The sequence below is a fragment of the Littorina saxatilis genome, linkage group LG3, assembly GCF_037325665.1.
Source record: "Littorina saxatilis isolate snail1 linkage group LG3, US_GU_Lsax_2.0, whole genome shotgun sequence".
Lineage (NCBI taxonomy): Eukaryota > Metazoa > Mollusca > Gastropoda > Littorinimorpha > Littorinidae > Littorina > Littorina saxatilis.
In genome coordinates, this window is record NC_090247.1 from 45,795,684 (window position 1) to 45,817,467 (window position 21,784).

General features: G+C 48.4%; 1 protein-coding gene across 2 annotated transcripts in view; it reads left to right on the plus strand.

Annotated features, from left to right (window-relative positions):
• LOC138960781 (mediator of RNA polymerase II transcription subunit 14-like) overlaps window positions 1–21,784 on the plus strand; it is a 170,852-nt gene that overhangs the window by 95,657 nt on the left and 53,411 nt on the right. For both annotated transcript variants that reach the window (XM_070332427.1, XM_070332428.1), the window contains exons 32-34: window positions 183–300; window positions 2,771–3,022; window positions 12,587–12,767. In XM_070332427.1, coding sequence (XP_070188528.1) covers window positions 183–300; window positions 2,771–3,022; window positions 12,587–12,767 — 551 coding nt within the window. The remainder of the gene's footprint in view (window positions 1–182; window positions 301–2,770; window positions 3,023–12,586; window positions 12,768–21,784) is intronic.

The window sequence follows — 21,784 nt, forward strand, 5'->3', positions numbered from 1 at the left end:
AATTAAAAATTTTCGATTTATTTTGAGAAAAGAAATTATAGCTCTTGCACAGCACATTCATACACACTAGTAAAACGTTAGCCGAGTAACTACAGGTATTACAAACTGAACCTTACCTTTGAGTGATGAGCTTCATTCAAGTCCGATTCCTCCAAAACTTTCATTCTTTTTTTCTGTTTTAGTTATTGTGTGGACATTCACATGCAGTCAGGCAAGCTGGTTGCAGTGAGGGATGGATCGTACGGACTGTTTGACAACACTCGTGTTATTGAGGGCCTCACACCGGCTCCCAGTCTCAAGGTGACGTATTGCTCTTAGCATGTCTCTTCTTTCAGTCTTGTTTTTCCTCTTTTCGTTATTTTCGGTACATACTAGAAATTTTGCTTTTTTCAGGTCTGAGCAAGCCTTTACTGTCAGATAACCTTATGGCATCTATACTGTTCAAAAAAAGAAACGCATAGCTTGTAATATTTGGTTAATTTAGTTATATGGCTACAAGGATATCCACCAAACTGCAGAAAATGTTTATCTGGTCGTCGACCTTTCGTCCATTGCCACAAGTGAGCTCTGCACGTGACGCATGCGTTATCAGTGGCTACAATGTCAAAATTGCTCATTTGGCATGACCACTCGTCATACTTCAGTGTAATCTCGTGAAACTCGGGGAATATTGAGCTCTCACCATGTCTTCCAAAACCCATAAAAGCGGATTGTTCGCCACAAAGAAATCAGACGACAATTCAGCGACGAAAGATGGCCCGATTGAGCAGAGAAGACCGCCAAATTGCATTGGGTCGTTTACAAGCAGGCCAAAGTCAAAGTGCAATCGCCAGGCACTTCCACGTGTCCCAGAGCACCATCAGTAGACTGTGGGTCAGGTTTCAAGCCACTGGCTCCGTTGCTGACTTGCCACAAGCGGGAAGACCAAGGGCGACAACTGCTGCTCACGACCGCTTCATACGGCTCCGCCACCTCCGGAATCGTTTCCTGTCGGCCTCATCTTCTGTCCAGGCTCTCCCCGGGCCACACCGATTATCGGACCAGACCGTGCGGAACCGCCTGCATGAAGCTGGTTTGAGAGCTCGCAGACCTCACAGAGGAGCTGTCCTCACCCGCCGCCATCGCCAGAACCGAGTGCAGTGGGGCAACCAGCACCTTCGCTGGACCGTCCGGAATCACTGGAGACACGTGTGGTTCAGCGACGAGTCCTACTTCCTGCTCCAGCGACATGATGGTCGGAGGAGGGTCTACCGGAGAGTAAACGAACGTTACGCGCCCAACTGTGTGGATGAGGCACCCGTTCATGGTGGTGGAGGCGTCATGGTGTGGGGGGCGATCAATACCGCTGGAAGGAGCACCCTGGTGCACGTCCAAGGGCGCATAACTGCCCAGCGATACGTGGAGGAAATTCTGCGCCCACACGCCCTTCCTCTTCTGGCTGACCAGGATGCCATATTCCAGCAGGACAACGCTCGCCCGCACACAGCACGACTCACCACCCAGTTCCTCACCGACCACCATGTCCAGGTGCTTCCCTGGCCATCCATGTCGCCAGACATGAACCCGATAGAACACCTCTGGGATGAATTGGACAGACGTGTGCGCAGGCGAGAAGAAGCGCCGGCAAATCACCGCGATCTATTGCAGGCACTTCAGGAGGAGTGGGACACCATCCCACAGCAAGATATCCGGCATCTGATCCAGTCCATGCCCAGAAGGTGCCGGGCAGTTGTTGCTGCTCAAGGCAGTCACACCCCCTACTGACTTGACAGCCTCGGCACCCAATCGTATTGATTGACTGATTGATTTGAAGATGCAAATGAACTGTGTGTGCATTCAACTGTGTCCATACCAAATTTCAAACAAATAATCTAAATATTGGATTTTCTGTTAATTTTTTCGAAAAATAAAACAAATTTGGCAAGTAGCAACTATGCGTTTCTTTTTTTGAACAGTATAGTATCAAAACAATTCTGAAATGAGAGACATCCTTTTTACTGATTTACCTTTATTATTTAGTAACTGTTTCTGCAATTTCTTTTTCATCTCTCCTTTCTGTCTCATTTCTCTTCTCTTTCGGTGTTTTTTTATTCCCAGTTTTCTTGTGAAGCATCTTTTAAGATATTTTGTTAATACGCTTGCTCAACCTCAAGTTGTGATGTGTACTGTTGTTATCTGTGTAGATAATCGCTGCCTAGTTTATGGCTTGGAGTTATTTTCCGAGTAAACTCATGTGCGCCATAAATAAAATCTGTTACATTGTATTAAAAACTCATCTTTTCAGTCTTCACTGCAACTAGGAAAACAATTCTTCCCCCTTACATTGTGTAGCATTGTAAATAGCCTGGCATATTTTAAGAGGTTTTCATTTTGGTATTTTGCCCTAATGAGCATTTGTTTGTGCCCGCACGTGCCTGTGTGTGTGTGTGCGTGTGGGAAAGTGTCCCATCATTATGTGTAGCGAACATCTGAGATTGTTGTTGATAACGATAGTCATTTGAATTGTGTATTGTGTACATGATTGTGTTGCATTTATTTAAAGTTTGTATTTGTTTTTAAATGTGTATTGTTGCTGTTATTAAGATGATTATATTTAAGACTGCAAGACGCTTTGAACTATTTTAGGATTTGCGCCCTATAAATACCCTTATTATTATTATTATGAAAGTTACTCTCCTCCCCCTCCTTCGTCTTGCTCTTTGTCTACTTGTCCTGAGTTGTAATACAAGTAGCAGCAGCAGTATAATGATGATCATTGTCTTTTCCTCAGACATTCCTCAGCATGTTTGTGGATGAGATGGTCACGGCGGGCCATGCCAGACGACGCTCCACTACGGAAGACGACAACCCCCCTTCGCCCATCCGAATGGATATGGACATGTTTATATCACAGCAACCGTCCATGTTGGGGTCTCCAGCGGCAGGGGGTCGGCAGCGAGGAGACGGCTTTCGTTTCCATAACAACCCCATGACCCCGCCCTCCAACCCACATACACCTGCCTCTCCTGGTGCTAGTCGAATGGTCAGTAAAGACAGAAATTGCGTTATTGAGTTATGAGCAGTCAGCAGGGGAAATTTGTTTCTTGATGAGCTCTTTTTTAACTTAATTTATTGCTTTGTTTCTGAAAAGTGCTGAGCATTAATATTTGGATTCTCTTGAAGGAAAAAAGCCTAGGCTTACACAAAGTGATAATTTGTTATGAAGAGAAACTGTAGGTATTGAGCAGTTAGATGACCATTGGAAACTGTAGGTATTGAGCAGTTAGATGACCCTTGAAAACTAGGTATTGAGCAGTTAGATGAACATTGGAAACTGTAGGTATTGAGCAGTTAGATGACCATTGGAAACTGCAGGTATTGAGCAGTTAGATCACCATTGGAAACTGTAGGTATTGAGTAGTTAGATGAACATTGGAAACTGTAGGTATTGAGCAGTCTTCTTCTTCTTGGCGTTCGCAGAGGTTACCCGATCAGTCCAGCACTGGTGATAAATGTTGTCGTTTTCTCTAACTCCTGTCGACTGCCATATAGTTTGGTCTGCAAGGGAGTTGGTGACGGCCACACTTCTTTTCGTTCCTCATCTAGTAAGGGACATCGCTGTAAGATGTGTTCCGCTGTTTGGTCTTCTTGACCGCAGGCACAGGTTGGTGATGGCGCCAGCTTGAACTTTTGGTTCATGTGAGCATTGAGCCTGTTGTGGCCAGTACGCAGCCTGATGAGGTTGACTTGCTGCTCTCTGGACAATGTGTGGTAGTCATCTCTGTTTGTCCTTGGCCTCATCAATGCCTTGATGATTGTCTTCTGCTCACTAAAGCTGACACTGTTTTCAGGTTGGTCTTCCACGGCTCCTTCTTTCGCCAGCTCATCTGCCCTTTTATTTCCTGGTATCCCACAGTGTGCTGGTATCCACTGGAGGACAACTCTTCTGGTTTGTCTGACCATCTGTAATGCTTTGGCCAGCTGTGGGAGTTTGTCGTTCTCTAGGGCCTGAAGGACTGAAAGGGCGTCCGAGAGGAAGACAACTTGGTAGCAAGGGTCTGCGGAGTCCTGAACCAAGGAGGCGGCCTGCATGAGAGCTTCTGCTTCTGCTTTATAGTTTGTGCAGTGTTTGCCAGTGGCAACGCTGGATGTAGCTGTGTGTCCCCCAGGGGACTGGATCAGAATGCCAGCACCTCCATTGAGCACGGCGTTAGTTGCTGATCCATCGGTGTATACATGGATCCACGCCTCTTTTGGGTACTGTTCGTCGATCAGGGCTAAGGTGAGTGCCTGTCGAGCTGTGTCATTCTGATCTTCTCCTGAGGTAACATGTGGAACACTGGTGCAGATCTGGATGCCTGGTTTCTCTGTTGCCTTGGGGGTTTCCTCTTCTTCTTGAGTCAGAGGTAGAGTGTTCTGTGGGAGGACTTCCCTGTACTGCCGAGAAAGTCTCTTGCTCTTGTGTACAAAACTGGTCCGTTTGAGCCGGTTCTTGGTGAGGTTGCTCAGTCTGTGCTTCATGGGGTGGTCCGGTAGGCACTTGAGCTTCTCGGCCTGTACCATAGCCTTGGCTTCTCTTCTCTGACAGAGGGGTTGGATGGTGGTAAGCTTCTCCATTTCCTTGATGGGCGTGGATTTCATTGCACCAGTGATAAGTCGGAGGGCCTGGTTTTGCACACGGTCGAGGGTCTGCAGGTTTGTCTTGGCTGAGGTTGACCACGCTGTGGAGCCGTACTCGAGGTGGGGTCTGATTGTTCCCTGGTATACTGTCTTCAGTATCTTCTCGTTCGCTCCCCAGGTGGTACCTGCCAGCTTCCTGAGTATGGCTAGCTTGCGCCTGGCCTTCGTCTCTGCCTGTGCAATGTGTGGTTTCCAGGTCTGCCGTCTATCAAAGGTGACACCAAGGTACGTTGCTTCTTCATCCTCTCTCAGAGGAGTTCCACCAAGCCTAATGGTTCCGGCTTTCTGCTTTGGCGACAGTGTGAATAGGGTGGTGGAGGATTTCTCCTTGTTGATGGAGACGCACCAATCTTTTGCCCATGCGTTCAGCCTATCTGCCGCTTGCTGCATTCTGTAGGTGGCAGTACTTGCGTGCTCCTCCTTGCACCAGATCACAAGGTCGTCTGCGTAGAGAGCAGCTTTGATCCCCTTGGGCATCTCAGACACCAGATCGTCGACGAAGAGAAGGAAGAGTGTGGGGGAGAGGACTCCGCCCTGAGGGACGCCATGACGAAGGAGGAACTTCTTGCTTTTGGTCTGGTTGACGTTAACTCTTGCCCTGCGGTTATAGAGGTAGGAGCGAATCCACTGGTACATGTTGCTGGACACGCCTTTCCTCAGCAGTTTTACAAGGAGTCCATCTTTCCAGACCTTGTCAAAGGCCTTCTGAAGATCTATCCAGGTGACGAAGACCAGCTTCTGTTCCTGAAAGGCATCTTCAACTTCTTGCGCCAGGTAAGTGACCTGATCTTCAGTGCTGCGGAACTGTCGGAATCCAGCTTGTTCAGGGGCGAGGAGGTTCCTGGATTCCAGGTACCACCTGAGGCGCTCGTTCACAATTCTCTCCAGGGTCTTCACAACACAGCTGGTGAGGCTGATTGGGCGATAGCTGGTGGCCTTCTTTGGATCCTTCCCTTTTTTGACTCACATGCGAAGCAAAAGTGAGTCTATGTACTCACCCGAGTCGTCCGTCCGTCCGTCCGTCCGTCCCGGCGTCCGTCCGTCCGTCCAGAAAACTTTAACGTTGGATATTTCTTGGACACTATTAAGCCTATCAACACCTGATGTGGCCTGATGGTGTATGGTTACAAGATCTCAAAAAACATGTGCGGCAACTTGACCTCACTTCAAGTTCAAGGTCACAGGGGCCGTAATTGTTGTCTTAAAAACGACCATTTTTCACATTTTCGCATTTTTTTCTGAAGTTATCGAGAATGGCAACCTTAGCTATGTATGCTATACAGGGCAATATAAGCCCTATCTTTGGACACCAGTTTGGTTGACCTTGCTTCAAGGTCAAGGTCGCAAGGGTCCTTTAAAGTTGGATTGTATACATATTTTGAAGTGACCTTGACCCTGAACTATGGAAGATAACTGTTTCAAACTTAAAAATTATGTGGGGCACATGTTATGCTTTCGTCATGAGACACATTTGGTCACATATGATCAAGGTCAAGGTCACTTTGACCCTTATGAAATGTGACCAAAATAAGGTAGTGAACCACTAAAAGTGACCATATCTCATGGTAGAAAGAGCCAATAAGCACCATTGTACTTCCTATGTCTTGAATTAACAGCTTTGTGTTGCATGACCTTGGATGACCTTGACCTTGGGTCAAGGTCACATGTATTTTGGTAGGAAAAATGTGTAAAGCAGTTCTTAGTGTATGATGTCATTGCTAGGTTTAGTTATTTGACCTTGACCCTGAAGGTCAAGGTCATGTAAAGGTCAAGGTCAAGCATGTGAGTCGTATGGGCTTTGCCCTTCTTGTTTAAGATGGGGATCATGATCGCTTCTCGCCAGAGTTGTGGTAGCGATCCTTCTTGCCAGCTGCTGTTGAAGACCTCGAGTAGCTTGTTCTCTGCTGCACTACCAAGGTGGGTTAGCATCTTGTTGGTGATGCCGTCTGGGCCAGGGGACTTCTTCGCCTTTAACTTTTTCAGAGCTGAGTGCAGCTCGTGGAGTGTGAGTGGTTGACTCATGGCGTCCACTGTCGACTGTCTGGCAGGTCTCTCTCTTTTCTCTCTTCTTGCTTCTCTCTGTTTCTCGGGGCTAACATGGAGGTTGCTCTCTGCTGCGTAGCTTTCAGCAAATTGGTTGGCAGCATGCTTTCCAGTTGGCACCTTCCCGTTCTCTTCTAATGTGATCTTTCCTCTGCTGGTGTTCTCATCATTCAACTGCTTGGTAAGCCTCCAGAGCTTTCTGCCATCCTTCTCAAGGTTCAGAGAGCTTGTTTTCTCTTGCCAGCTTCTCCGTCTTGCCTGTAGCTTCTTCTTGAGAAATTTGGCTTTGGCTTCCTGGAGGCGGATGTTGTTGTTTTGTGACGGGTTGACTTCTGCTTCCCTTCTGGCGTCTGCCAGATCATCATCCAGTTCCTGCAATTCATTGCTCCAATAGGGCTTATAGTCTCTCCTGGCACCCCTGGGAATAGACTCACGCGCTGCTCTGAGGATGCTCATGTTGAAGTCCTTCGCCACCATGTTGATGTCTCGACCCTCGACTCTGATGTCTTTGGTGAGTTCGCTGGTGCGGTGTCTAAAGAGGAACCAGTTCGCTCTTTTGTAGTTCCACCGTGGGAAGGAAGCTTCAGTGCAGGACTCCATGCCCAGGGTCAAAAAGACTGGCCGATGGTCACTTCCACCTAGCTGTTCTCCGACCTCTCTGCTGGTTAGCTGGTGCATGTCTTCCGTGCAAAAGGCTAGGTCAGGAGTTGATGTAGTGTGCCATCTTCTGGAGTAGAATGTAGGGCAGTCAAAGGGACTGTTCAAAAGGATGAGACCTTTGTCATCCTGCCAGTTCTCCACCTCTTCTCCTCTCCGATCCAAGTGGTCATATCCCCAACTCTGTGAATGACTGTTGAAGTCACCCACCATGATGAAGTTGGAGGCCTTTGCGGGGATACTGTCAAGGGCGAGGTGTCTATCGTTGGGGCAGTAGAAGTTGACAAGATGGAATTCTGCTGTCTTCGTCTGGATTCGAATCACCTGATATTCGGAGTCCTCCATGTGCGTTTCTATCAAACAGGCATTGATGTTGTTCCTGATGAGGGTCAGGATTCCTCCTTTGCTTCGGTCTGTTCTGTCGGACCTAAGGCACTGGTAGCCTCTCACTTTGAAGGATTTTTGGGGTGTCAGGTGCGTCTCCTGAATACAGCAGATGTTGATGTTCTTCTCATGCAGGATATGCTCCAACTCTGTCTTCTTGTTCAGGATACTTTCTGCGTTCCAGTGCATGACCTGAAAAGGTCGCTGCTGATTGGGTTTCTTTCTGGTTGTGGTGGTGCCAGTCACTCTCCTCCCGCATCCCCTGGCGTGACAAGACGGACGGGAGGGACCTCCAGTAGTTGGGGCTGGGTCCCTTTGAGGCATGGGACCCGACGCTGCTCCACCCTGGGGGGTCCTCAATGGGCGAGCGCCATTTCCATCTGTGCTGGTTGATTGTGTCATCATTTGCGTAAGCGCGTGTACCCGTGGTTTGTTAGAATGCGCCGTGCGGCCCGGGTCCTCCGTCTTCAGCATTCGGGGTTTTCTGTCAGGGTTACCTCACCCTTAGCTCATGGCCCGTACGTCCTACCCTGAGAGCACAGGGGGGAGGATTTGCCGGGATCCCACCCGGATTTTCCATGGATGAGTTGTTAGCCCTTCGCACAACCCCCAACCTGGAGGGCCAGGGTGTATACTCAGTTGGTAGCGCGCTGGATTTGTATTCAGTTGGCCGCTGTCAGCGTGAGTTCGATCCCAGGTTCGGCGGAAATTTATTTCAGAGTCAACTTTGTGTGCAGACTCTCTTCGGTGTCCGAACTCCCCCCCGTGTACACTACATTGGGTGTGCACGTTAAAGATCCCACGATTGACAAAAGGGTCTTTCCTGGCAAAATTGCTTTGGCACAGTTAATAATTGTCTATCTATACCCATGTGACTTGGAATAATAGGCCGTGAAAGGTAAATATGCGCCGAAATGGCTGCAATTACTGGCCGTATAAAATTTCATCTCACACGGCATCACTGCTGAGCGCCTAGAACTGTACCCACGGAATATGCGCGATATAAGCCTCATTGATTGATTGATTGATATACTTAGTCTGGCCCCATTCACCTCAGACCTGTCCGGCATGGTTACACCTGCCAGGAGCACTATGAAGGCTCCGGCCGGCATAGCTCTTTGGATCATCAGGGCACGCAAGCTGCTACGCCACGGCAAGGCATATACACCAGTAGCAGTTGAGCAGTTAGATGACCATTTGAAACTGTAGGTATTGAGCAGTTAGCCTGCCAAACGGTTGTGTGACGTGTCTAGTGTGTTGGCGAAGTGTCTTGTGCTTGTCACTTCTCGCTTTCAGCCCTCACCGCTGGCTAGCACCGTCTGTCCTTTTTAGGACAATGCGAAAAGAGAGCAGAATGCGTCAGTCTCTCCTGCCAGTACAATAACCTCTCCACAACAAGCCCTATGTAGTGCCTCCATCGCGGCGACAGGCGTAAACTGGGTACCGCAAGGCCCCAGGCTAGACTACAAGGACTCGGAGGAGGTTGGCCCCTAGACGTGCGGCATGCGGGCCCACCGGTGTGTGGAAACGCCCAGGTGCCCACGAACCAACCTCCAGCTATGGGTCAAATAGCCGGGCAGGATAGGCTCGTCAACCCTGGCAGGCAGCTATCCTAAGAGAAGACCACTCTGAATTCAAAACGAGGGTAGAGGAGGCTCATCATCCATGGAAGGAAACTCGTCAAGGAGAAGGAAAACTCCGAAATGAAACCCACGCAGTCCCTTGAAGACGGAACGGCACTGGCCTTTTTTAGGCGGGGAGCAGACCGGGTGCCTACGCTACCCTCGACAAATGGTTGTGTCATCAACGAATCAACGTGATGGTGTCGTCTTCACGGGTCGCAGCCAGGTGAAAGGAAGAAGAAAAAGAGCAGTTAGATGACCATTGAAAACTGTAGGTATTGAGCAGTTAGATGAACATTGGAAACTGTAGGTATTGAGCCGTTAGATGACCAATGGAAACTGTAGGTATTGAGCTGTTAGATGACCATTGGAAACTGTAGGTATTGAGCAGTTAGATGAACATTGGAAACTAGGTATTGAGCAGTTAGATGAACATTGGAAACTGTAGGTATTGAGCAGTTAGATGACCATTGGAAACTGTAGGTATTGAGCAGTTAGATGAACATTGGAAACTGTAGGTACAGTGGTACTCCCCATGTAAGACCTCCCAAAATCTGACAAATTTAGGTCTTAAAAGGGGGGGGTCTTACATGGGGGGTGAGGTCAGGTCAGAAAAAGACAGTGAGAGAGAAAAAGTCAGGGACAGAGAGAAAGAGAGAAATACCTTCAGGGTCCGTCGAAGTTGTGGCATAATTACAGTAGTGGTTTGGTGAATTAATTTGATAACCTAATTCAATAAAAAGCGAGAGGTATGTATTTTTTTTTATATTTTTGAGTCACTTGAGAAAAAGTGACTCTATGTAATCGGTCAGTGTTAGTCTGTCCGGCCGGCCGTCTGGCCGGCCGGCCGTCCGGCCGGCCGTCCGTAGACACCACCTTAACGTTGGACTTTTCTCGGAAACTATCAAAGCGATCGGGCTCATATTTTGTTTAGTCGTGACCTCCAATGACCTCTACACTTTAACGATGGTTTCGTTGACCTTTGACCTTTTTCAAGGTCACAGGTCAGCGTCAAAGGAAAAATTAGACATTTTATATCTTTTCTCGGAAACTATCAAAGCGATCGGGCTCATATTTTGTTTAGTCGTGACCTCCAATGACCTCTACACTTTAACGATGGTTTCGTTGACCTTTGACCTTTTTCAAGGTCACAGGTCAGCGTCAAAGGAAAAATTAGACATTTTATATCTTTGACAAAGTTCATCGGATGTGATTGAAACTTTGTAGGATTATTCTTTACATCAAAGTATTTACATCTGTAGCCTTTTACGAACGTTATCAGAAAAACAAGGGAGATAACTAGCCTTTTCTGTTCGGCAACACACAACTTAACGTTGGGCTTTTCTCGGAAACTATAAAAGTGACCGGGCTCAAATTTTATGTGAACGTGACTCATTGTGTTGTGAATAGCAATTTCTTCCTGTCCATCTGATGCCTCATATAATATTCAGAACTGCGAAAGTGACTCGATCGAGCGTTTGCTCTTCTTGTTTTACTTTAATTGTATCCTCTACATGTATTTAAAAAAATATTTGGGAGTCAAAAGAGTTTATGTTCATATGGGTGTCAGTATTTGGAAGAGGACTATACACCTGTCACATTTTACACTGGTTTGAAGAAAGATTTCATGGACGTCTGAGAAGCTTGAGACTTTCTCTTCAAGTGTTCTTTCTTAATTTGACTGTCAAAATTGAGCAAGACATCAGCCATGTCGGGAAAGTTATTGGCCAAAGCAAACCGCATAAGGTCCTGAGTGCATGAGGCTGCACTAGCAAAGTTCATAACAATTTTCGCCGGTCTCCCATCGATTGACCACGTTTTCTTGGTCGCTGACGATCGATTGAATCTGAGTTTTTCCTACCTCAAACGACCGCGCGATCGAAATTGCCGTTTCGCCCTTACGGCTCCGTTTCACCACTTCCATCCTCTGTTCCAGAGTCAAAATTTTCCTCTTCTTTCCGCGCGATTGAGCGTTTGAAGTTGAAGGAGAGTTCGAAGCCATGGTCGAAGAAGAAGATCGTTGATGCTCGCGCGTGTGTTTGTTGATTTTTCGAAAGGAAGTGGACAAGAAAAGGGCATGTTGGGATCGTAAAATTGTGAACGTCGGACATGCGCAATCGAGACCTAAACGCGTCGTCTGTTATATTTCCGGCCGAGTGATTTTTGCGATCTTTTTTCAGAGATTCAAGCAAAACGTTACGATTTTTTGTTAGGTTTTGATTTGAAAATGTCGTTACAAGGTCGCAAATTGTAACAACTAGTCGGTCGCAAATCGGGTTCTGGGAGGAGTCGGCCATGGGGGGTGATTTATATAGCAAAACTAATCCGTCAGCAAGAATGAGGTCTGAGAAGGGAGAGGGTCTCTGATGGGGGGGTCGTTCGTCGGGAGTACCACTGTATTGAGCAGTTAGATGACCATTGGAAACTAGGTTTTGAGCAGTTAGATGAACATTGGAAACTGTAGGTATTGAGCAGTTAGATGAACATTGGAAACTGTAGGTATTGAGCAGTTAGATGACCATTGGAAACTGTAGGTATTGAGCAGTTAGATGAACATTGGAAACTCTAGGTATTGAGCAGTTAGATGAACATTGGAAACTGTAGGTATTGAGCAGTTAGATGACCATTGGAAACTGTAGGTATTGAGCAGTTAGATGACCATTGGAAACTGTAGGTATTGAGCAGTTAGATGAACATTGGAAACTGTAGGTATTGAGCAGTTAGATGAACATTGGAAACTGTAGGTATTGAGCAGTTAGATGACCATTGGAAACTGTAGGTATTGAGCAGTTAGATGACCATTGGAAACTGTAGGTATTGAGCAGTTAGATGAACATTGGAAACTCTAGGTATTGAGCAGTTAGATGAACATTGGAAACTCTAGGTATTGAGCAGTTAGATGAACATTGGAAACTGTTTGTTTTTTTTAGCTTTATTGTCTTTTGGAAACTATCATCACAACATGACTTTGCAGTATACTAATTGTGAAAAATGCAAAGGCTGATTTAATGGTGTTATGCTTTGAATTGCTTTCCAGACTTTTTACACTCTTAGAAATAACAAAGAGAAGAGAGTGTTCATGATTGAACACTGAGCAAGTGTTAGGTGGAGCCAGTTGTCTAGCACCTCACAGTCTTGAGTGGAAGAATCAGCGTTTATTCTCATTGAAAGTACTGTAGCCATATTTGTCTGTGATTGCACTGTGTACTTTGATGTTTCAGATCCAGCCTTCTCCGTCTGCAGCGCTGATAGGAACCCCATCCCCGGGCACCCTGCTCACCTCCAACTCTCCTGGCAACCCTCACCTGCACGCCCCCTCCCCCCAGTCGTTCGTACCCACCCCCTCCCCGCAGGGCCTCAGCCTTCACATGCAGTCACCCGCTGCCCCCTTCATCAGTCCAGGTCAGTCAGCAAGCCTACTCTCTAGATGGACAATAGTAACAAGAAGTTACCACTTTGGAGTGCAGTGTTGATTTAGGTTTAAGGTGATTATCAAATATGACATGACACGTTCTTCTCATTCAGGGAACCAGATTTGTATTGTGTATATAAAACAGCGACTGTCAAACATTCATTTTCAAGGAACATATGTGAAAGAATTTTAGAGGTGTTATTATAGGAATGCAGGTTTCTCCTTGAAAATCATACTGCACTCTAGTCTTCTTCAATATTCTTCTTCTCATATTCACTGTGGAGTTGGCACAACATACATAGTGCTTCGAGGCATGCTGTAATGTCATCAATAATCTTTGTAAGCTAAAACTTAACTCTTGTAGAATTTGACATCGTGTGTACCGTACCTTTCAAGTTCTGTTTTATTCTGTCAACCCTTGATCTAATCTGTGCTGACATAGACTTTTTCTGATCGTGTGGCCTTAAAGTGGCATGTGTTCCGTGTGTAACTCATATTCTAATCCACCACTGTTGCATAGACTGTCCTTTTGTGGCTCAGGACAAAGTACAGTCATTGTCATTTTGGAACCACAGACCGATATTTTGTTCCATTTATTTGCTGTCTGCAGCGTGCTGTAAATGTAGGACCAGTCTCACTTCGCTGGCCACAAGAAAAAAAGAAGGCGGAAAACAGAATTACCAACACACACACACACAGACACACACACACACACACACACACACACACACACACACACACACACACACACACACACACACACACACACACAAAATACCAGACCAGATCAAGTCAAGTGGTGGGGAGATAACTCAGTTGGTAGCAGCGCTGGCTTTATAAAACCAGTTCGTTGCTATCGACTTTGGTTTGATTCCTGGCTTCGGTGAGAGATTTATTTCCCAAAGTCAACTTTGTGCACACTGTCCTTGGTGTTCGAACACCACCATGCATGCATGCGCATGATAAAGATCCCAAGTTTGCATCAAAAGTCTTAGGGCAGAACACAGGAAAAAGAAAATTGCCATACTGTATGACAGCTCACTTTCCTCAGGGAGAAAGCAACTTGAATTTCCATGAAGGAAACTTTACACGACTATATGATATTACTTTATTATAACTTACCTTACTTAGAACAGAAACACAAAGTTGAAGTTCAAAAAGACAAGCTTGAATAATTAGACAAACAAATAAATATTTCAACAGATAATAAGACAAAATTAGGTGTACTGTCCTTCCAAAAGTACTTGCGACTTGGCTGTTGTTATTGTTGCAAGGATGCTACCATTTCAACTTTTCCTGAGATTCAAAGTCGTAGGTGTTAACATTAAACTGATATAAAAAAGTATGCTTTTGCCAAAACACCGGTCAGGTGATTATGAGTAACTACTAACTGACATGTCAAGTAAAATACATGTATTGCTTTAATAAACCAGAATGTGCTATGATTGCAATGTTATTCCAACCATGGACTGTGCAGAAGACACAGAAGTAGATCAGTTTGATACTTGTAATCTTCTGTTCTTCATCACAAGTAGCTAGGACTTCACCTTTTGGAAAATTCTCGCTGCCATCAAAGGTTCAATTTGAAAAGAACAAATATTCTGATTGCTACAGTGTATCAGACTACACATTTTTGAGAAATCTTGTCATTGTTAGACATTGAATTTTGCAAACTGTAAATGTAAGTGCTTTGAGACTTCAATATTTGGAAAACTTTTAGTGGTAGGCTCAGATATTAAATACTAGCTGAAGTCTCAATGCTCTCAAATTTCAAGTCGTAGAAAAGTCTCAGTGCAATCAAAGTGTAAATTTGGAAAAGTCTTCATAGTTTTATGCCTGTAGCCAACATCAGCAACCTACTTTGTGAGTAAGTGTGTAAGGCTGGCCTGCCCGAGTGCTATGAGAAAGGACATATGTGACCCGCTCCAACGAAAGGATAACAAAGTCGCTGAGGCCGAACAGAGATAACAGCAATAAACCTAAACCATGGCCAACATTTTGGATTTTGAGAGTATTGCATTTCTGCAATCTACCAAATGTGTTTTATCTATTCTGTAAATATCAATTAAATTACATATCTTATCCCAATTCACATATAGCAATTTACTTCAGTTTAGTGCTAGAACGCTGAAAACTACGCTCCACCCTGGTAGGGTGGGAAGTAACCCTAAAAATAGAACAGCCTTGACGGTCACATGACAACGCCAGGTCAAGGTTACCTCCCAACATGCATTGCGCATGCGTGTTCTCGCCGCCATCTTATTCATTCTACTCTTCAGCGTTAGCGTCTAAGGACGTGTTTTGGATTACGCTCGGGCTATTTTGTTAGCCCACTGCTTCTTTGGCAGACTACACCCTGGTTACGTCTGTATCTTAGCTTTCTAGCTGAGATTGGGTGAGATTTTTCCATTTTCTTCGTTGTATTTGCTTTCGTTTGCCACGGGTTAGTCTTTGTTTACTTTCGTCTACAAGACTAACGCCAGTATGGCGGACAGTGGGAAGAAGAAACCCAGCTCTAGACAGGAAGCCAATACAGAGTCTCCGTCTAAGAAAGCGGCTAAGAAGACCAAGGGTTCTAAACCTACAGTTAAATATCATATTCTTACTCCGAATCAGTGAGTTAGTTTTCTAGCTCGTGTGACTTTGTTTGTAGCTCTCCGTGCCTCTGCTTTTTGTGGGGCAAGTTTAGCTATAGTATTTTGTGAACGCATTTGTGCGTGTGTTTACTGAGTTTTCCAGTCGTTTAGACTTATGTTTCAGTAAAAAAAAATTTCGCGTTGCCACGTGTTGTTGTCAACATGTCTGATTCAGACAAGCGCCGTGGCAAGTCGGACCCCAAGGGGAAAATTAAGTCTAAGTCTTCCTCTTCCAAAGCAACGTTACTTGTTACAGACCAAGAGCGTAACACTTTGTTGGCTGTACCTATTTCGGCGCCTAGCGCTGTTACTACTTCTGCTTCTTTTGCGGCGCCTAGCGCTACTGTTACTTCTGCACCTGTCTCTACATCGGAGACTTCGTCATCGTTGTTAGCACCTGGACAAGGTGCGTTGGTTTCCTCTCTGTTAAAGTCACTGGTTCCGGAAATCCGCAGCTTGGTGCAGGCAGAGTTTCAGCGTTCCGTCGCCAGCAGTTCGGCGTTTCCGGCATCTGGCAGTGACGTCCGGGCATTGGCTTCCGTGTCTTTGTCCTCCACTTCCGGCTTGGAGCAGCGTCCTCCCTCTTCAGCGTCGGCTGGTAAGCAGAGCTGGTCCGATAGCCCTCGTGAGGCGCCTGGACGTTCTCCTTCGGGGGACAGCTCTTTCGCATCGGGTCACGACCGATACCATGCTGATCTTTCATTTCCGGCGATAACCTACGAGGCCCCGGATTTGATCGAACAGCGGCGGCAGTCGGTTTCGACTGCCGCATTTCCGGCACTTGCCGGAAGTGATGATCCGTCTGCTCCGGCACGCTACGGCGGTCGCGGCAGGATGGAGTATTCACTGACTTCCGGTCCTTCCGGATCGCGAAGTCAACCAGTGCAGTCTTCACTTCCGCATTTTGCGGTTCCGTTGACTACACTTCCGGTTTCGGCCGGAAACGCTTCTTCCTCTTCTGGTGGTTCCTTCCGGATACCAGATAGTGGATTACAGCGTGCGCCTTCCGGCCTTCAAGCGCCTAGGCTTGAGCAGGCATCACTCCACTCAGTCGGGGGAGTGACGTCAGCTCATCCAGCTCCGGTTTTTGCGGATGGTCGTCCTGCTTACCCTTTACCTTCACAGGGTTTTGGGCTGCAGGATGATGTTAGTGCTCAGGCTTTTCCGGTTTCCGGTTTGCCAGGGCATGCTTCTGCTTCCGGAACTGGTGACTTCGGTCATGGTTCCACGTGTGACTATTCTGATGCTCCATCAGTGGTCAGCGAGGAGTCGCGGGGCGTGTTTCCGTCGAAGCTCAAGTCTGTTCTTGACGTTGCGGCGGAAGTAACGTCTCGTTATTTCCCTGAAGGGGTGGTGGCTGCGGACTCTTCCGCATCATTCGTTCCTTCTGCCATGGCGGACTTCCGGCCGGCACAGGAAGATGTTTCTTCCTTCCGGTTCGCCGAGTCTCCGTCAGTGGCTTACCAACTTTCGCATTCGCTGGTTCGTCCAGCACATGCGGGGAGTGGTATTCGGCCAGTGCCTGTTCCGTTACTGCTTCCTTTTGGTCCAGTTCCGGAATCAGCTCAGCAGTGGGTGGCTTCAGCTGCTCAAGCCTCTTCCTTCGTGCCTACGGCCAATAGGAAGCTTGGCATGCCCAATCAGAGCCAGAGTTGGCTGGCGTCTTTTGCACTCCCTAGGGCTACCCTTCCGGTTTCCTGGGAATTGCTGCCTCTTCTGACTAAACCGATCAAGCGTGATTCGGTTTTGCCGGTTTCTGAGGCTTCCCTCCTCTCTGCTGAGGAGGTTGGACGTCGGCAGATCGAACTGTCCTCCATTGCGGAGACACTTGTTCGGGCTCTGTCTCGGGCATTGACCGATTCGCTGGTTCCTTTCACTCTCAGTGAAGAACAGAATGCGGACGATGTCTCTGCGCTTTTGACCGCATTGGCCAAGGTCAATGAGGAACAATTGCGTCTTTCCTCCCTGCAGTACACCCAAGCGGTACTCTGTAGGAGGGATCTCTTCCTCTCGCAGTCCCAATTCACGGAGCTGGCTACTAGGGAGACCTTGAGAGTCTCCCCGGTCTCAGAGGAGTCTCTCTTCTGTCCGCTGGCACTGGATGCCAGACAGAAGGAGATTCAGTCGAACAAGGACAGTCAGTTCCTTGACTACACTCTGAAGGGGGTGAAACAGTCTCAGCCTTCTAAGCAGAAGCAGGCTCAGACATCGTCAAACCCTAAGCCAGCTCAGAAGCGGCAGGCTCCGCCGGCCGCTCGTGGTGGGAAGAAGAGGACGGCATCGGGGAGGGGGCGTGGCGGCTCTGGAAGTAAGCCACACCCCCAATGAAGCGCTCCCGATCTCACCCCCCTCCCGCCCTCCACCTTGGTGATGGCGGGAGGCCCCTCCCGGTCACTTTCTCGTTGGATGTCGGTAGTAGACAGCCAATGGATTGTGGGAGTGGTGAGATCGGGCTTCCGTCTACTCTGGCGGGAGGAAAAGGCGCCTCTTACCCGAGTGCCGCCGCGGTTCAAGCCCCCCTTCTCGCAGGAAGCACGTTCCGTCTTGCAGTCGGAAATTGCCTCCCTGGAGCAGAAGGGCGCGGTGGAGAGAGTTCGGGTCCACAGCTCCCTGGGATTTTACGGGCGTCTGTTCGCTGTTCCCAAAGCGTCAGGAGGATGGCGTCCCGTGTTGGATTTATCTCTCCTCAATACTTTCTTGAGGGAGATAAAATTCAAGATGGAGACGCCAGCCTCTGTCCGAGACTCTCTCCGCCCAGGAGACTGGGTGACCTCGATCGATCTCACGGACGCATACTTTCACATTCTTATGCATCCGGCCGACCGGAAATGGCTTCGTTTCCGGTGGGGAGATCAGATCTACCAGTTTCGCGCACTCCCTTTCGGGCTGTCTCTCGCACCATGGATTTTCACCATGGTGGTGAGACAGGTCTGTGCACTGGTGAGGTCCCAGGGTATCCGTCTGCGGGCTTATCTGGACGACTGGCTCATCATGAACCAGTCCCAGAGCGGCTGTTCGCAGGATACCCTGACGGTTCTTCGAGAATCCAACTCGTTGGGGTTCTCGATCAACCGGGTAAAGTCGGAGCTGACCCCGTCACAGACATTCACTTATCTGGGGATGTCTTTCGACACGGTCGCTTGGACTGTCCAGCCTTCTCAGAGAAGGGTGGACAAGCTCCAAGCTCAGATTCGCTCCACTTTACCTCTCCTGATGGCTTCCATCCGCTCGCTCGCCTCCATCTTGGGGCAGATGGAGTCTATGGCTCTTCTGGTTTCACTGGGCCGGGTCCACAAACGTCCGCTTCAGTTCGCTCTGAAGCCGTTTGTGGACTCTCCTCTGGTGGACTGGGACGCCCTCATCCCTTTGCAGGGATGGTTCCAGTCTGCGACCCTTCCGTGGTTGGACACGGAGTGGGTCTGCAGAGGTGTTCCGATCGTCGTGCCCCTCCCCGACCTGGACCTCTTTACAGATGCGTCCAGGGAGGGTTGGGGGGCACATACAGATCTTCAGACTACTTCCGGTCTGTGGACGACGGAGCAGTCCTTGTGGCACATCAACTTGTTGGAGCTAGAGGCAGTTGCTCTAGCTCTGGCCAAGTTTCTGCCCTCCCTGTACGCCAAACATGTTCGTCTGTTTACAGACAACATGACAGTGGCGGCGTACATCAACAAGCAGGGAGGCTCGCGGTCCCCGTCTCTCTCGGAGAGGGCTTGCGAGATCCTGGTGTGGTGCTTTCAGCATCATATCACGATCTCGGCCAGGTACCTTCCAGGGAGGCTGAACACTCTGGCGGATGCGCTCAGTCGTTCCGGTACAGTGCTTCAGTCGGAGTGGACGATCACTCACGGGGCACTGCTTCGCCTTTGGGCCCAGGTCCAAAAGCCTCTGGTGGACCTTTTTGCCACAAGGTACTCAAAGAGGCTTCCGGTGTTCGTCTCGCCATTCCCGGACCCTCAGGCATGGCGAGTGAACGCTCTGGACTTTCCCTGGACGGGTCTAGAGGCGTACGCCTTTCCTCCCTTCCCCTTACTCGGCCGAGTATTGCGGAAGGCAGAGATGGAGGGGCCGACCCTTCTTCTTCTGGTCGCTCCTCTGTGGCCGTCGCAGGTCTGGTTTCCAGATCTTCTTCGGCTCGCCCAAGGGCCCCCCATTCCTCTCGCACTCGTGCGAGGGGAACTAGTGCAGCCCCGAACAGGCATTCCACACGAGGAGCCCAGTCTTCTGAAGCTTCACGTGTGGAAGTTGTTCGGGACTCGCTGAAGCGCTCTGGGGCGTCGTCTTTGACTCTGGACTTGGTGGCACACACCCATATGGGAGGTAACTCCCGGTGTGCTGGCCCATTACCAAAGCTACTTTCACTTTCGTTTTGGTGATGGGGTTGCTTCCCTTTAAATTCTTTAGCCGGGTAAGCGTTTTTCAGTGATAAGCATCTCAGGTGACTCAATGCTAATGTGATTCGGGTAAGTATATTAATTAAATGAAAATTTATTTAGGAAATTTTCCAGTTACTGTGTTCGAGGCAGTTTCTCAGAATACTTTCACGGTAGAAATTGACAATCCTAAGAGTCCGGTAATGCCGGCGCTGAAGCAAGAATGCAAGTCAGCGCCGGTTAAGGCTAGCATAGCATCGGAGAAGGAAGATTTGTCAGCAATGTTTGCAACGTTTAGTGATCAAATGAGGTGCATGTTTTCGTCAGAATTGCGCTCGGCGAGCGAACATTTGCTCTCCCTTCAGGCAGGAACGGTAGACGTTCGCTCTCGGTCGAAGGTTAAGGCAGCGCCGTCAGCCACTGTTATGTCGGCCGACGTTCACGCTGAACAACATTCCGGTGAAGACGGAAAGAGTTTCCCTCACCATGCCTCCACTTCCGGTTTCAGCAGCTCCATTAAAGGTACTGTGACTGTCCCACAGGGAGATACGCACGGGCATTCCCTACTTCCGCCCGGCGCCGGGCAGGAAGCCGTGATAAGACAGGAGACTTGCTCGCATCACGACTTGCAGGGGCCTGTACTCTTGACGGAAGACACGCGAATGCCGATTTGCATTAAAGCATCTCTAGCACAGCGTTCTTCCCTTCCGCCCAGGGGGCAGGAAGTTGTTGTAAGGCAGGAGACTCGCTCGCATCACGACTTGCAGGGGCCTGTACTTACAACAGGAGACACGCAAGTGCCGGTTTGCTCGACGAAAGCATCCCTAGCACAGCTCTCCACACTTCCGCCCAGGGGGCAGGAAGTTCTCTTCAGAGAGGATACGAGCAGAGGACATGTCTCACGCGGTACCTCTCTTCTGGATGACACTGCCTATGACTATGACAGTCAATATGGCGGTGAATTTCCGGTAGGCACTTCTGTGCCGGAAGGAGAATTGGAAGATCCCAATTTCCGGCTACCAGACAAGCTTCCCCATGCAGTAGCTTTGGCAGCTCAGGTAGCTTCAAGATACTTTGAGGAAGGAGTGGTGTCAACAACAAGCTTGTCTGCACCACCACCTTCTGCTGTCAGAGATTTTCACTCAACACAGGGAGAAAAACAAACTTTTAAGTTTCGTGAATCTCCCTCAGTGGCGTATGAGATGTCTAAGATTTCCCGGTCGGAATATGTGCCTTTGGACACAGTGCCTCTGCTATCAGCGCACAGTCCGGCACCAGAGTTAGCACAGCCGTGGCTAGCCTCCGCACAGCCAACCCCTTATGTTGGGCAAGCTGCTGCCCGGAAGTTCTATTTGAACTCTATGCCACGCAATCTCTTAAGACACTTTTTCTCTACCACGAGCGCCACTTCCGGTGACACCGGAGTTAGCGACACTCAGGGAGGATGGCTACAGTAAGGACAGAGCAGGCGGCCTGTCACGGTCCCTTACTCTTTGGTTACTAAAGGTAAACAGTCAGTGGATAGTGGGTATAGTGCGTTCGGGGTTCAGACTACTCTGGAAGGAGGGGAAGGCTCCCTTAACCAGAGTTACACCGTTGTTCAAGTTTCCTGTCAAACTAGAAGCAAAATGGCGATACAAACAGAAGTCTTGTCCTGATACAGAAGGAGGCGATAGAAGAAGTAACGGATCACAACTCCCCAGGTTTCTATGGGAGAATTTTCGTGGTACCGAAGGCTTCAGGGGGCTGGCGCCCAGTTTTAGACTTGTCTCCTCTGAACAGATTTCTAAGACAAATCAAGTTCACAATGGAGACACCAGCGTCAGTCAGAGACGCACTCAGGCCGGGGGACTGGGTGACGTCGATCGATCTGACAGACGCATACTTTCATATCCTCATTCACCCATCAGACCGGAAAATGGCTGAGATTTCGGTGGGGAGAGAAAATGTTCCAGTTCAGGGCCCTTCCCTTCGGCCTATCTCTCGCTCCTTGGATTT